Source organism: Juglans microcarpa x Juglans regia, chromosome 4S (assembly GCF_004785595.1).
Source record: "Juglans microcarpa x Juglans regia isolate MS1-56 chromosome 4S, Jm3101_v1.0, whole genome shotgun sequence".
Classification (NCBI taxonomy): Eukaryota; Viridiplantae; Streptophyta; class Magnoliopsida; order Fagales; family Juglandaceae; genus Juglans; species Juglans microcarpa x Juglans regia.
Genome location: NC_054601.1, coordinates 21,168,124 through 21,185,655, shown reverse-complemented (window position 1 = coordinate 21,185,655; position 17,532 = coordinate 21,168,124). Strand labels below are relative to the sequence as shown.

General features: G+C 36.3%; 2 protein-coding genes across 3 annotated transcripts; both read right to left on the bottom strand.

Moving 5' to 3' along the window:
• Positions 1-1,704: 1,704 nt before the first annotated feature.
• Positions 1,705-2,753, bottom strand: LOC121262123 (protein WALLS ARE THIN 1). Its single transcript, XM_041164538.1, has 4 exons — positions 2,575-2,753; positions 2,431-2,493; positions 2,233-2,349; positions 1,705-2,146 (listed from the first exon to the last, which is right to left on the bottom strand). The coding sequence occupies exons 1-4, from the start codon at positions 2,751-2,753 to the stop codon at positions 1,705-1,707; spliced, it is 801 nt and encodes a 266-aa protein (XP_041020472.1).
• A 3,223-nt stretch (positions 2,754-5,976) lies between these two features.
• LOC121262325 (protein WALLS ARE THIN 1-like) lies at positions 5,977-13,385 on the bottom strand. 2 transcript variants are annotated; one of them, XM_041164760.1, is made up of 7 exons: positions 13,372-13,385; positions 7,906-8,109; positions 7,762-7,824; positions 7,564-7,680; positions 7,072-7,477; positions 6,766-6,917; positions 5,977-6,248 (listed from the first exon to the last, which is right to left on the bottom strand). In XM_041164760.1, exons 1-7 carry the CDS (start codon positions 13,383-13,385, stop codon positions 6,071-6,073), a joined length of 1,134 nt encoding a protein of 377 aa, XP_041020694.1. In that variant the 3' UTR covers positions 5,977-6,070. The 2 variants fall into 2 exon arrangements, with proteins under 2 accessions (XP_041020694.1, XP_041020695.1); XM_041164761.1 differs by lacking the exon at positions 13,372-13,385 and having other exon boundaries at positions 7,906-8,140.
• Between the last annotated feature and the right edge of the window lie 4,147 nt (positions 13,386-17,532).

The window sequence follows — 17,532 nt, the reverse complement described above, 5'->3', positions numbered from 1 at the left end:
TTGGACATCTTAGATGAGTAGCATTAATATTTTTTTAATATTTCTTTGAGGACAACTTTACTTTTCCTTGATCACGAAGCATAGGGCTAACATGTTTAGCTGCTTATTGTCCTATGGTTTTACATGACAAATCAAAAGCTATAAATTCTCTGATGTGTTACAAGAGAATGATGGTAGTATCAGTACCATTCATTGAATTAAGATTTGAAGATAGGGTTGAAGATTATCTGAAAACTTACTTGATGGTTCCAACACTAGCTTACAAGATATTTGGATCGAAAGACAATTTTCCACAAAGCGGAAAATGTTTGTCATTTGTCATGCAAGCATGCCATTAGCCTTCAAATCTAAAAGGTGAAGAAGTCTGTTGTGCTATCATGCGAAGAGATATCAGTAACCCAGCTTTTCTATTATCTTTGAAATCTCTGTATCTGCAGTAAGCATAGTTACCTTAATAAACTACAAGAGTCCTAGAAAAGTGTCTATTAAGACAGACTGTTTTCACCTTAATTCGCCGCTACAAACACCTGATAAAGCTAACATGTTTATTCTTCTCACTCTCTCAAAGATCTACCAAAAACTTTTAAAATCTTTAAAGATGAGACAACCAATCAATAACATCTGTAACTGTTTGAAATGTGCGGATCACTACTGTTCTCTTTCTCTTGGTTCGAAGCACAGGTTCTCTTGCTGTTTTAGGTCTATGCTGAAAAGTGGAAACAAAGTTGTCACCATTTTCACTCTGAAAAGGAAGTAATTAATGGTTGGATGAGAGGAGATCTACTAGGGCATTTTCTCTTTTTATTCTCAGGCATAGAGGGAATTGAAGCCTTTTGCATTGCAAACTTGCTCTCTTCACTTTTGCCCCACACAACAAGGTATAGTCCAGCCACAATCAACACTGCTCCAATGACTCTGAACAGTAAAACAAAGAACATTAAGGACTGATTTGGTTACACAAAATTAAATTATCTCATCCCATCTAATCTCATGTAATCATTACAACTTTTTCAAATTCTAACTTGAAATATAATAAATAATTCAATTTTTTTAAATTTTAAAAATAAAAATAATATTAGAAAATAATATTATAATAATATTTTATTCAATTTTTAACAAACCATCTCATCTCATTTCATTTGAACTGCGTAACCAAAACATTTAGCAAATTGTAAATGGCAAGTCACATAACTTTCCAGTCTGATAATATTATAATGATAATAATCCCACATGACAGCCATCAAGGGAATATTACAATCAATATGACTGAGTCACCGAATATTTTTCTGAAAATTGTTCACGAGAGACCATATGTCTCAATAATGTTTATTAATATATTTTCTGATGGAGGTGATAATATATTTTTTTTTTTTGCAGAAAAAGTTTCAAGTATTAAAAAAAAAAAGAATGATTTGATAGGGCAATGAGACACACCCTCCCAAGTAGAATTCTTCTCCTAAAACAACAGAGGCCATTACAGCTACAAGCAAGGTTTGTACAGGTAGATAGACTGAAACAAATACTGGTCCTGCCCTGTCAACGACCCAAGTTTGTACTGCAAATCCCATTGCTGAAGCCACCAATCCCTGCAACCAAAAATCTGCTTTGTCATTCCCTTAGGAACTTATTAGGAGAAGAGAAAAAAGAAAAGCTCAACCGAAAGTCCGATGATCCTGAATTGATTTAGATCATAAGCTTCAAAAACTAAGGAATATGAGGTTCTGTGTTTAAATTACTGACCGTATAGAAAATACTGAAAAGTTCAGCACTGGAATGAACTTGCCAGGCTTGAGAGTCTTTCTCAAAGTATGCTGCAATTGCCAGAAACTGCAAAACACTGAAGAAGCAAGAATATGAGGTGGCCGAAAGCCGAGCTGGATATTTCTTCAAGAGGGGTGCTTGTAAAACAATCCAACTTGACCAACATAGGCAGTGAACAATGAGATAGATGCAACCCAAGGTCCAATTCTCCCCCTCGTCATCTCCTAAAGAAAGTAAAACTCGTGATTGGTGGTGTAAATGTGAATTTGGTGTATATATGGCTGGCCCCTTGTAAAGGGTAATGAGTGAAGCTCCAGCAACAGAAGCAGCAGTTCCAAGCACCTTAGCTCTACCATCTTTCCTGTTCAAATGCACTTGCTCTATTCTGCAACACAATCTCAAACGTAAAAACCAATCACCAATAGTTTTATATTGGTGGATGATAACGCTTATAACTAGATAATTGCTTGCCTGAGTAGCGCAGCTATGAGAAAGGTTACAGCAGGAACAATGTTCTCTGTAGCAGAAGCAAAGGTAGGAGAAGTTTTGTCCAAACCCAGAAGATAGGATCCGTGATTGCATGTTATCCTGTGGGTACCAAAAAGCAAGATTATAAGGCAAACTTCTCCATTCATATATATAGAGGATTTCTCCCTTAAAAGATCATACCCAATAAATCCGAGGAGGAAAAATTCTATCAAAATTGAAGTGGTTAATGGTGGCCTGTCATTCCTACATGTGCAAAGAAGAACAGACAATCCAATTAAACAAAAAAGTATTTAAACATCTGTTCTATAAACCTTGGCTGCTTACTTCTCTGAAAAATATGCAGAGGGAGCCAGAACAAACAGTGCGATAGCATTCCGATAAAGAGGGAAAACTATCTTGCTTATTCCCATATTAAGTGCAGATCTCAAGATGATATGGTTCCCAGCATAACCAGACTGCCAGAGAGTCATGACCAAGTGCAGCTTCGCACGTTCAGGCACCATAGGCATTCTTTTCAGGGCAGAGCTCCTGCCTCCTGTAACTTTGCTGCGTTTGCCCCTTGGAGTTCAAAGCGACCACAAAGGTTGCTTTTGGAGGTTTCTCACAAACAGGATAACAAAAGAGTCGTTTTCATTCGTGAGTGTGTAAGTGTCACACAATCACTTTAAAAAAATTGAATAAATACGGGATCCACATGAAAATAAAATTAATTTTTTAATAGTAGACTTCACTCTTTTTCAAAATGACTGCACGACGCTTACTCACTCTACGACTGTATATAACATTACTCATCCACCAATGGTTTATGGCAGAGCACAGAGTAGGAGCTCAAAGATCTATGATACAAATATAAATATAAAAAACAACAAGACAAAAAGATTCCTGATGTAATCACTGTAGTCCGTCTTTGATCCCTTGTGCTGTGTGTATAACTTACCAAATTTGATTTACAAAATTTGAGTCAGCAAATGAAGTACAATCATCTCCTTCAATTATACCTGTACTGGTTTCATCCTTGTATATTCCAACTTCTTCTGTTCATTGAACTTACCAGCATTAAAGTAAATTACTAGTTTTTTAAGTTAACAAACAAAGAAAATTGAACCAAAACTGAATATTATAAAGAAAAATTCTAGACATAAGCCTCACACTCTGGACACCTATTTAAAAATATGTCATTGTACTTTTTTACCTACGTAATAAAAATGATTCCAGACATGTTTGTAAATAAAATAGGATAAAAATGTAAATGACAAATTTTTAAATAGAAATGTAAGGTGTGAAGCTTATGAGTAGCACTACTATATTATAAAACATAATTGCTTTGGATGACATTTACATTTAGATATCTGCTATTAAGTTTGAGACCTGGTGCCAAAACCAGTAGGAGTAAGAAGGAAGAGCATGTTTAACAGAGGCAATTTCCCCATTTAAGGTGTCAGTAGCAAGTTAGATGTACTTTCAAAACTGAAATGCTGGAAAGAAAAAGGAAAAAAAAAAAAAAGCTATTGATGAATCCCCACCGGGAAAGACATCTTCTACTCATGGTGGGTGGAGTGGCTCTTCCTTTAATTCCTTTGGTATATTCCTTGTGCAAACTATGAAGCAAAGAGAGAAAAAAATAGATGATCAGCAAAGAAACATGACCATCATAACACGTTATAGCCAGCAAACAAAAGGGAAATAAAAAATCCCTAGTCTCTTTTGGAATTTTCCACTTAATCATCAATCAATGGAGAATTTTAAAAGAGAAACAACAAAGAGTGAACTCTGAGTGTAGCAAGTATCGAAGACGAGGAGGATGCAGCAATTTTAAAAAGTACTAACCATGTGAGTCAGTAGTGACCAAGTACTGATTCAGTAGCTATCAAACATTAACTGGCAACCACGTTGAATTAAATTATTGATTTGTTTGAGTTGTGGAAGATGACAATGGCAGGAAAAGGAAGGCAACTTCCATTGCTAATTTAGATTATAAAAGACATCTTGTGAAGTTATGTTAATAAGGCAAGAATCATGATAAATCAGTTAGATGTGGCAAAGCGAGTGCATCTGTTGAATATTATAAGCCTATATGTTGAGATCTCGGATAGAGTTAGATGCATCAACTCGTTTATTCATAGGCTTTCTTTTAATCATAAAAAGATTTCATAAGGATAAACTCATAAACTGATGTAATTTAATGTAATATGTCAGATTATAAAATTACTTTTATTATAAAGTATATCTGACGTATCATGTGAAGCCACATGATTAATTTGTAAATTTACTTTTGTGAAATCCTTTTATGATTGTAGCATTTCCTTTTTTTAATCCACTTTGGAAGTATATCATAGTATATAGATCTCAGAAAGTTAACAAGCAGTTGGAAAAGAAAATCCTCGAAGTGAATAGCGTTGCAAAAAGTTACTCTTTTATTATTTTGAACTTTTTAAGACGAGCTTTATTTGCCTCTACAACTTACAACTCATGCAATGTGGTACAAAGCTTTCTCTAGCAGTTGGGGTAATTGAAGAAGTCTATTGCTGTACCAATTCCTGTTCATTGATCTCTCTTTAAAATGCTTGCAATCAGTGTTGCATCTCTCCCGATCCATCCTCATTCAATAGTGAGGATGGATACAAGCAGGATACACCTGGACAAGATGGATTGACATGGGATGATGCGCTACAAAAGAGCACTCAGGAATTCCAACATCGATCTTACAATCTCTTTACATGTAATTGCCACTCTTTTGTAGCAAACAACCTAAACAGGTTGGGCTTTCATTCGGGTGGGTGGAATGTGGTAAACCTTGCCACTCTCATTTTCCTCAAGGGTCACTGGGTGAGTACAGCCTCCATGGTGCGATCTATTTTACCATTTGCTATAGTATTCACCCTCGGGCTCGCATTCGGAGGATCAACCTTCCTAACTTACTTGGCCTTTTTCACCTGCATTCTTGTTGGTTGGTTTCTGCTTGGTACTTACTGTTTTAAGAATTTGATTCAGTTGTAGAATTTCTGTCGTTGGAATATTTGATGTGTACAAACTGCAGTTCAACTGTTGTATATGCAAAATTGCAAGAGAATACTTCCGACAGCTTGGACATCTTAGATGAGTAGCATTAATATTTTTTTAATATTTCTTTGAGGACAACTTTACTTTTCCTTGATCACGAAGCATAGGGCTAACATGTTTAACTGCTTATTGTCCTATGGTTTTACATGACAAATCAAAAGCTATAAATTCTCTGATGTGTTACAAGAGAATGATGGTAGTATCAGTACCATTCATTGAATTAAGATTTGAAGATAGGGTTGAAGATTATCTGAAAACTTACTTGATGGTTCCAACACTAGCTTACAAGATATTTGAATCGAAAGACAATTTTCCACAAAGCGGAAAATGTTTGTCATTTGTCATGCAAGCATGCCATTAGCCTTCAAATCTAAAAGGTGAAGAAGTCTGTTGTGCTATCATGGGAAGAGATATCAGTAACCCAGCTTTTCTATTATCTTTGAAATCTCTGTATCTGCAGTAAGCATAGTTACCTTAATAAACTACAAGAGTCCTAGAAAAGTGTCTATTACGACAGACTGTTTTCACCTTAATTCGCCGCTACAAACACCTGATAAAGCTAACATGTTTATTCTTCTCACTCTCTCAAAGATCTACCAAAAACTTTTAAAATCTTTAAAGATGAGACAACCAATCAATAACATCTGTAACTGTTTGAAATGTGCGGATCACTACTGTTCTCTTTCTCTTGGTTCGAAGCACAGGTTCTCTTGCTGTTTTAGGTCTATGCTGAAAAGTGGAAACAAAGTTGTCACCATTTTCACTCTGAAAAGGAAGTAATTAATGGTTGGATGAGAGGAGATCTACTAGGGCATTTTCTCTTTTTATTCTCAGGCATAGAGGGAATTGAAGCCTTTTGCATTGCAAACTTGCTCTCTTCACTTTTGCCCCACACAACAAGGTATAGTCCAGCCACAATCAACACTGCTCCAATGACTCTGAACAGTAAAACAAAGAACATTAAGGACTGATTTGGTTACACAAAATTAAATTATCTCATCTCATCTAATCTCATGTAATCATTACAACTTTTTCAAATTCTAACTCGAAATATAATAAACGATTCAATTTTTTTAAATTTTAAAAATAAAAATAATATTAGAAAATAATATTATAATAATATTTTATTCAATTTTTAATAAACCATCTCATCTCATTTCATTTGAACTGCGTAACCAAAACATTTAGCAAATTGTAAATGGCAAGTCACATAACTTTCCAGTCTGATAATATTATAATGATAATAATCCCACATGACAGCCATCAAGGGAATATTACAATCAATATGCCTGAGTCACCGAATATTTTTCTGAAAATTGTTCACGAGAGACCATATGTCTCAATAATGTTCATTAATATATTTTCTGAAGGAGGTGATAATATATTTTTTTTTTTGCAGAAAAAGTTTCAAGTATTAGAAAAAAAAGAATGATTTGATAGGGCAATGAGACACACCCTCCCAAGTAGAATTCTTCTCCTAAAACAACAGAGGCCATTACAGCTACAAGCAAGGTTTGTACAGGTAGATAGACTGAAACAAATACTGGTCCTGCCCTGTCAACGACCCAAGTTTGTACTGCAAATCCCATTGCTGAAGCCACCAATCCCTGCAACCAAAAATCTGCTTTGTCATTCCCTTAGGAACTTATTAGGAGAAGAGAAAAAAGAAAAGCTCAACCGAAAGTCCGATGATCCTGAATTGATTTAGATCATAAGCTTCAAAAACTAAGGAATATGAGGTTCTGTGTTTAAATTACTGACCGTATAGAAAATACTGAAAAGTTCAGCACTGGAATGAACTTGCCAGGCTTGAGAGTCTTTCTCAAAGTATGCTGCAATTGCCAGAAACTGCAAAACACTGAAGAAGCAAGAATATGAGGTGGCCGAAAGCCGAGCTGGATATTTCTTCAAGAGGGGTGCTTGTAAAACAATCCAACTTGACCAACATAGGCAGTGAACAATGAGATAGATGCAACCCAAGGTCCAATTCTCCCCCTCGTCATCTCCTAACGAAAGTAAAACTCGTGATTGGTGGTGTAAATGTGAATTTGGTGTATATATGGCTGGCCCCTTGTAAAGGGTAATGAGTGAAGCTCCAGCAACAGAAGCAGCAGTTCCAAGCACCTTAGCTCTACCATCTTTCCTGTTCAAATGCACTTGCTCTATTCTGCAACACAATCTCAAACGTAAAAACCAATCACCAATAGTTTTATATTGGTGGATGATAACGCTTATAACTAGATAATTGCTTGCCTGAGTAGCGCAGCTATGAGAAAGGTTACAGCAGGAACAATGTTCTCTGTAGCAGAAGCAAAGGTAGGAGAAGTTTTGTCCAAACCCAGAAGATAGGATCCGTGATTGCATGTTATCCTGTGGGTACCAAAAAGCAAGATTATAAGGCAAACTTCTCCATTCATATATATAGAGGATTTCTCCCTTAAAAGATCATACCCAATAAATCCGAGGAGGAAAAATTCTATCAAAATTGAAGTGGTTAATGGTGGCCTGTCATTCCTACATGTGCAAAGAAGAACAGACAATCCAATTAAACAAAAAAGTATTTAAACATCTGTTATATAAACCTTGGCTGCTTACTTCTCTGAAAAATATGCAGAGGGAGCCAGAACAAACAGTGCGATAGCATTCCGATAAAGAGGGAAAACTATCTTGCTTATTCCCATATTAAGTGCAGATCTCAAGATGATATGGTTCCCAGCATAACCAAACTGCCAGAGAGTCATGACCAAGTGCAGCTTCGCACGTTCAGGCACCATAGGCATTCTTTTCAGGGCAGAGCTCCTGCCTCCTGTAACTTTGCTGCGTTTGCCCCTTGGAGTTCAAAGCGACCACAAAGGTTGCTTTTGGAGGTTTCTCACAAACATGATAACAAAAGAGTCGTTTTCATTCGTGAGTGTGTAAGTGTCACACAATCATTTTAAAAAAATTGAATAAATACGGGATCCACATGAAAATAAATTAATTTTTTAATAGTAAACTTCACTCTTTTTCAAAACGACTGCACGACGCTTACTCACTCTACGACTGTATATAACATTACTCATCCACCAATGGTTTATGGCAGAGCACAGACTAGGAGCTCAAAGATCTATGATACAAATATAAATATAAAAAACAACAAGACAAAAAGATTCCTGATGTAATCACTGTAGTCCGTCTTTGATCCCTTGTGCTGTGTGTAGAACTTACCAAATTTGATTTACAAAATTTGAGTCAGCAAATGAAGTACAATCATCTCCTTCAATTATACCTGTACTGGTTTCATCCTTGTATATTCCAACTTCTTCTGTTCATTGAACTTACCAGCATTAAAGTAAATTACTAGTTTTTTAAGTTAACAAACAAAGAAAATTGAACCAAAACTGAATATTATAAAGAAAAATTCTAGACATAAGCCTCACACTCTGGACACCTATTTAAAAATATGTCATTGTACTTTTTTACCTACGTAATAAAAATGATTCCAGACATGTTTGTAAATAAAATAGGATAAAAATGTAAATGACAAATTTTTAAGTAGAAATGTAAGGTGTGAAGCTTATGAGTAGCACTACTATATTATAAAACATAATTGCTTTGGATGACATTTACATTTAGATATCTGCTATTAAGTTTGAGACCTGGTGCCAAAACCAGTAGGAGTAAGAAGGAAGAGCATGTTTAACAGAGGCAATTTCCCCATTTAAGGTGTCAGTAGCAAGTTAGATATACTTTCAAAACTGAAATGCTGGAAAGAAAAAGGAAAAAAAAAAAAGAAGCTATTAATGAATCCCCACCGGGAAAGACATCTTCTACTCATGGTGGGTGGAGTGGCTCTTCCTTTAATTCCTTTGGTATATTCCTTGTGCAAACTATGAAGCAAAGAGAGAAAAAAATAGATGATCAGCAAAGAAACATGACCATCATAACACGTTATAGCCAGCAAACAAAAGGGAAATAAAAAATCCCTAGTCTCTTTTGGAATTTTCCACTTAATCATCAATCAATGGAGAATTTTAAAAGAGAAACAACAAAGAGTGAACTCTGAGTGTAGCAAGTATCAAAGACGAGGATGCAGCAATTTTAAAAAGTACTAACCATGTGAGTCAGTAGTGACCAAGTACTGATTCAGTAGCTATCAAACATTAACTGGCAACCACGTTGAATTAAATTATTGATTTGTTTGAGTTGTGGAAGATGACAATGGCAGGAAAAGGAAGGCAACTTCCATTGCTAATTTAGATTATAAAAGACATCTTGTGAAGTTATGTTAATAAGGCAAGAATCATGATAAATCAGTTAGATGTGGCAAAGCGAGTGCATCTGTTGAATATTATAAGCCTATATGTTGAGATCTCGGATAGAGTTAGATGCATCAACTCGTTTATTCATAGGCTTTCTTTTAATCATAAAAAGATTTTACAAGGATAAACTCATAAACTGATGTAATTTAATGTAATATGTCAGATTATAAAATTACTTTTATTGTAAAGTATATATGACGTATCATGTGAAGCCACATGATTAATTTGTAAATTTACTTTTGTGAAATCCTTTTATGATTGTAGCATTTCCTTTTTTTAATCCACTTTGGAAGTATATCATAGTATATAGATCTCAGAAAGTTAACAAGCAGTTGGAAAAGAAAATCCTCGAAGTGAATCGCGTTGCAAAAAGTTACTCTTTTATTATTTTGAACTTTTTAAGACGAGCTTTATTTGCCTCTACAACTTACAACTCATGCAATGTGGTACAAAGCTTTCTCTAGCAGTTGGGGTAATTGAAGAAGTCTATTGCTGTACCAAATAAGGAATCCCGGATCAAATTTCTAACTACAATTCATGATATAATTGATGACTTGGACTAAGTTTGCCACCAAATCGGATTTGCGAGCAGATCTTATGAAATTAGGTAAGTGTTGTAACACCTTCCATAGAGCTAGGGATGTCATGTACTTACATAAATAAAGTCAGACAAGAGATTTCATAATTTAATAACATAAATCTTTATTTCATAAAAATAATTATTAAATAAACATGTCTTGAAAAAAAAATATATAATCAAAGTTTTCAAATAACTAAATTGAAAAATGCCTGTCATAACTAATTAAAAAATTTGGAACTAAATCTTATCAGTCTGCTTCATCTAAGTCTGGCCCACCTGCTTGTGCGCATCATCATCCTCACATAAATGGTTAAAATCAAAAAGTAAAACTAAAATGAATAAAAAACTCAATAAGTAGCCCATCACAACGTAAAATAATATACATAAGATCTTTCATAAAATATTTCATGTTAGGGTTAAATCATGACTTTTAACACTATGATTATGGCATGTATGACTTGTCTTGAATTATCTAACTTATATAATCGACCAACATTCTTAACCCTGTGTGCAAAATTATGCACTCACCCCACATCCCGTGGCCACAAAGAGAATCGCTAATAGTATCCTGTTATATTATGGTGGATTACGCTTGAGTTCGTGTCTTGCACATTTACCCATGAATAGGGCTGCACAGAGACCTGGCCCGATCAAATTTGGGCCCGACCTGCAGGAAAGACGGTTTCAGTCCGACTTGACCCGACCCGTAAATGTTGGATCGGGTCAAACCCGTTCATCTTGCTTTTTATCGTTTTCGATCTTTCACGGTTTCACTCGTTCACCTTCATTTGCAGACCCATGCCCCTTTCTTCCTCCTATGCAAACCCAGCCTCTCCCACATCGTCCATTCCTCCTCTTCCTCTTTCTCTCTTTTGCAGCTCAGCCTTTCCCCTCCCAAACACACCCTCCTTCTGCAGGTACACCTTGAGGGCTCCACGTAGTCCTCGAAGCCGAGGGTGGTCAGGGCCAACCGCAGATCGTCGCTGTTGATCGTCGCTTCTACCTCTGGAACTTGTCGGATGCCTCACCGATGATGAAGCTTATGATGTATTTCATTTTCTTTGTGATGTATTTCATTTTCTTTGAGATCTATTTCAAGATTTATTTAATTTTCTTTGAAATCATGGACAACCTTCATCTCGGGAGGAAGCAGAGGCTTTGGATGGAACCTCGTACCGGTCTTTGAGACCTTAAAGGATATATTCAACAGAATAAGAAAATTAAGTGTAAAACAATAGCTTGCTTGATTTATTGTCAGAGAAAAATGTAAAACTTTGTTGATTTCTTGGTGGGTCTGATTAGCAGTGGAGAATCCGTCGAAGATCGATGGGTTTTTGCGAGTAGCTCTTTCAAAATCAGCCGAAGATTGACGCAAGATCGAATCTGTCGGTGATCGGTTTCAACCGACATGAGAATTATCAAACCCGTTAGATTATTTGGACCCGATGAACCCGACTATTGTCGGGTGAATCCAATAGGGTCATGCGGGTTGATCGGCCCATCGAGCTTCTTGCACAGGCCTACCCATGAATCACATTGATACCATGCATCTTAATGGTCATTTGGTTAATCTTATCTTTATCTTACATTTGATCTTATGAAAACTTACGTGTCTTATATAACGTGAGACACATGAAATATATAATATATACATAACTATTATATGCATAATTAAACATGATAATGTATTATGATAAATGACGTGCTTACAAATATCATGACATGCATGGTGTATAAACATTGGCTTCTAAAGAACTAACATTAATAATAATATATCTAACTATCTAACGTGTGATAATCCTAATTTTATGATCAATCTACTTATCTCGTTGGACTATGTCCGAAATTTCACTATGTAACTCGTCACCTATACAAGTATTGTACGTCACTAAATATTCTAGAAAAATGTGTTATAATATTCTATTTAATTAATTCCATACTATATTATAGAAAGTAATTTAATTTTCTTATAATTAACATAATTATTCAATTTTACAAGAAATCTAATAAATACTAATATTACTTAAATACTCATAACATATTTTATCTTCAATTTATAACTTAGTAAAATAGTTATATCAAAATCTATCAAAGTAAACCGTAAAAATTCGTTTCACAAAATAAACTTAATCATATTTTAAGTGTTCAAAATAAGAATATATTCTTATGATTTAATATTGTAATCAAATTGTAAAAATTAATACTGAATAATATAGATTGACCCATAATAACGTAATTAAGCCCTCGAAGTCTTCATTTTTATTTGATAGAGGCTATGCGATAACTTGTGAAAGGAAGAGCAGTTATGCTAGCATGCGACAGAGGTCCGAGACTCATTGAGAGAAGAACGTGCGAAGGAACTGGTGCTGGATAGAGGCTACGGTGGTGAATATACGACCTCCTTTGTGTGTGGTGGCGAAGCTATGAGAGAGAGATGGATATTTGGTGATACGGTGAGCGACCTCCGTGGCCTGACCGTGTAATGAACTGGGAGGTGCGCTGCGAGTTTCGTTGCTGCCAGCAATGATGTCTCGTGGCTTGGAGTACTCTGCTTTGAGTTGGTTAAAGTATAGGCTATTTGGATGTACGACAATGGCTTGTGTCACAATAGGTGTTCCTGGTTTCGGTTGCTCTGGACTGCCCATGGTAAGGGAGTTTCACGATGACGCAAGCGAGTGTAATGTCGTGAACATGAGGGAGGGGCTTAGATTTGTCATGGGAGATGTTGGTGTAGGCTTACGGTGCTGAGAATGATTTGTGTGCGTATGTGATGCAGGTGTGAGGTGTTAAAAATAGATAAATGCCATTGTGAGATGCACAAGAATTGTATGGAGACTTTTGTGTATTCTATGAAGAAGACTTTTCGTGTGACTTTTCTCAAAGTTGTCTTTTACTTCCTCAAGAATGTTTTTTTTTTCAAGAGTAATTTTATGGTGATCAAGTACGATGAATCTTATGTGCCAATATGTAAGCTGATGCATTGTAATCTATTTTCAAGAGAGTGATAAACAAAAATTTCCGTAGACAAATATGTATCTATCTCATTTCATATACCAACATAGTGATATCAAGAGCAAGGTTTGAATCAAAAAATGGTTGGACGTGAAGATTTGTAGCGGAAAAAAAAGTCCCGAAGAAGACAACAACAATGAAAATTATAAACAATCAAAATATGGGAGCCCAACATCCATCATTTCCTATTTTTAATGGAGAAAATTATGATTTTTGGTATGTGAAGATGAGAACTATTTTTCTTTCATACGATTTTTGGGAATATGTAGAAGATGAGTATAAAGAACCGATAAATGTCACAACTTTAACGGAGGCTCAAAAGCAACAATTGATGGGGCATAGAAAGAAAGATGCAAAACCTTAACCTCGATTCAACAAGGTGTTGCTGAGACAATCTTCCCAAGAATTATCAATGCAATCAAAGCAAAGGAGGTTTGAGAGATTATTCAAAAGGAAAATAGAGGCACATTGAAGGTAAGAACTATAAAACCTCAATCTTTGAGAAGAGATTTTGACAATATGAAGATGAAAGAAATTGAGTTGTTGAAAGATTGTTTTTTTAGACTTATGGAAGTTGTGAATCAAATGAAGACATATGGAGAAAATATTTCGAATAAAAAAATTGTTGAGAAAATATTAATTAATCTGCCGAAGAAGTTTGATCTCATTGTTGCTGTTATTGAAGAAACTAAAAAAATTGACAAATTGAGTTTTAAAGAGTTGATGGGTTCAGTGAGTAAAGGTTGAGTACATTTTTTTTTTTTAAATAAATGCAGGTCAACTGTCCATGAGTGACCCGGTCCTAAGTTTATTAAAAAACTCTCGATTATGGCAGAGAAAGACCTTGATAACAAACCCAAAGACACTGTAGAGTTTTCAAAAGATAACAATAAAAAGTAAACTCAAGTGCCAAAAAACCAAGCCAAATATCAAAAGACCAAAACCAACCCACCCACCAAACACAAAATCACCGTCTAAGATAGGGCATAACAATTTTATCTAAATGAATTAATCCCCGGATACGACCTTGAATGGAAAATACGTCACAAAAATTTGAATTTATCCCTTGAGTCCCCTTCTTTGCCAAAAAATCTGCCACCATATTAGCTTCTCTATAAATATGACGAAATCGAACATTACGCTCACTTACCAAGTTTTTACTTCCTCCCAAAAATTCTAAAGGAACCAATATTTGCATACCTCAGATGCTAACCAACCAACTATGATTGCAGAATCCGATTCTACCAAAATGTCCGGCAAGCACAATTTTTTGCATAATCGAAGTCCAGCAAGAAGAGCTGTATATTCAACAATGGTATTCGTAGCATGACCATATGCATGTGCAAAAGCCACTAATAACGTCCCCATTTTCATCCCGAATAATACCCCCTCCCCCGGGTTGCCGCAAGCTCCTCCATCCACATTCAGCTTTATCCCTTCTCTTTCTGGTGGAGTCCAGACAATTAACTTCACTTGCTTGGAAGAAATAGGAATAATCGAGCATGCGAGCGTCTCCATAACCTCCCTATCCTCTCTCCCCATGTGCTGAAAGTTTTTAAGTTTACAAGCAGTATCTCTAATCCATACTTTAACAGATCTAATAACATTTTCAGCCATGAATTTAGTATCTTCCATTTTTGCCGCACATTATGCTCTCCATAGTGCCCAAGAAATGACTATAAGGAGGGACCCCTGAAGCCAACCAACCTACGAACACATTGAAGCTCTATGCCACCAACTCCTCATCATCCCTTCCCAACTCTAGATCTGCAGGATTCGAACTCAGCATGCATCTGCAAAAAACCTCCAAACTGTTTTAGCTCCCACCCCCTCACATAATGTATGATGCAAAGTCTCCACCTGAGGTTGAGCACAACACTCACACTTAGAAACTAAAGGAATTCCTAAGTTCCGAATAACAACGTTAACTGGAATAGCTAGTCTCTTAACTCTCCAAACAAAAAAATACATCTTCTTTGGTTGTGAATCCTGCCAAAGCCATTTCTTCCATGTGCACACTTCACCTCTATGCCAAATAAATTGCCATGCGGACTTAGTAGAGAATTCCCCATCAACCGAGCTCTTCCAAACAGATATATGGTTCCCCCACCTTAGCTGAACGCCAGTCTGGTTAATTTTCGTGAGAATTCCAGCTGTCACTAGTTCACGAATGCGACTCAAATTGGGCCCTGTTTCATCAACAACTTCCTTCACTTTTAGGTTCACACTCCCAATCATTGGAATGAGCTCAATCAATGGTCCATCGCCTAGCCAATTATCCAACCAAAAATTCACATCCCCTCCTCGAATAATCCACTTCAAGTTATTTAGTACTTTTGGCATGAGGGCCATCATTCCCCTCCAGAAGCGTGACCCTCTGTGTCCCTACGTAACTGAGTAGATATGGTTATTACGACCATAGTGTACCACCTTTAATTAATTTCCAAGCAAGCTTCATAATCAAGAATTCTTGAGCCTCATAAAACGCCCGAATCTCGAGTCCCCCCTCCTCCACCGGTAAATAAATTTGCTTCCAAGAAATCCACTTCTTTTTTTTATTTTCTACCGAAGACCCCCAAAGAAAGTTTGAAAAAATCTTCTGCAGTCCCGAGATCACTCCTTTGGGAATATTTAAAACCAAGAGCATATGACTTGGCATACTATTAAGAACATGTTTGATTAACACAATTTTACCCCCAAAGGATAAGAGTTTGCTTTTCCAACCAGTCACTTTCTTTGAACTCTAGCCAAGAACAGATCAAACATAAGGATTGTCATGCGCCCCACAAATAATGTAAAGCCCAAGTAAATACATGGCCAGTTGCCCTCCACGAAACCGGAAATCACCTTCAATCCCATTTTTCTCTCAATCGAAATAGATGAAGAAAAGAACATTGAAGACTTACTTGAATTAATCAATTGACCCGACATCGATTCATGCCTATGTAATACCTCCATAAGATGATGCATAGATGACTTCCCACCGTTAGTAAAAATTAGCACATCATCCGCATAGAGCAAATGGGAAATCAAAACTCCTCCACTAGAATGAAAAAGGTTTGATCCGACCCAAACTAAATTCTTTGTTTATCATCTGCGAAAGAATTTCTTCAGATAAAATGAATAAATATGAGGAAAGAGGATCATCTTGCCATAAGCCACGCAAGGCCTTGAAAAAACCTTTAGTGCAACCCTTTAGCATCACCGAGTAGTAAGGGGTGGAATAGCATTTAAAACAATACTACACCAATTTTCGGAGAACCCCAACAGACGAAGGATCTCGAAAAGAAAACTCCAATTAACACGGTCATAAGCTTTGGCCATATCAATTTTCAATATCACATTTCCACCTCTCACTTTCCTATTAATGCCTTGAACCAACTCTTGAGCTATCGACATATTATCAAAAATACTTTTTCTCCTAATAAACACGGCCTACTCAGGAGAAATGATTTTATCCAGAATCGGAGCCATTCGAAAGACCATAATCTTTGACATAATTTTATACACTACCGAATAAAGACTAATTGGGTGAAATTGGCCAAAGCCCAAAAGTTCATCCACCTTCGGAATCAAGACCAAATTTATAGCCTCAAAGAAAGTGGAATACGGTTGCCCCGCAAATACATCTGTAGCCATCTCTAACAAATCATTTTAACAACATCCCAGGTCATCATGAAGAAACTGGCAGCAAAACCATCTGGACCAGGACTACTATCAGCTGGAATAGACCATAGCGCCTGCTTCACCTGCTCCAAAGAAGGTACAACCCACAAGTAACTCATTCTCATCCATAGAAACAATCTGCTCAAGCAAATCCAAATCATTCGAGTCCCTCACAACCTACGACGTTGAAAGTAAGTTATGGAAAAATAATATAGCTCCATCGTGTACTGCATCTGAAAACTCGAGCATATTACCGTCTTCCAACCTCATCCTTTCAATCCTTTTATTTTTTGCTTAATCTGCATGGCTGCTTGGAAGAACTTGGTGTTAGAATCTCCTTTTGCTATCCACTTAATTTGAGATTTTTGGCATGCCAAAGTTTCCTCACGATGGACCCATTGAAGGTGCTTATGCTTACATAGCAGCAAGTCATTCTCCACAGCATTCGAATAGCTTCTGGTCACTTCAAGTTCCAACTTAATCATACGTTCTTCTAAACGTTTAAGTTCCTCCTCTACACGGCCAAAAGTGATTTTATTCCAGTTACACAACGCACCTTTAAGCAATTTTAATTTCCTACTAATCTGCACTATAGCAGACCAATCAATTCTAGAATTCCAAATCTCCTACACTAAAGGAATAAACCTCTCATGCGAACCCCAC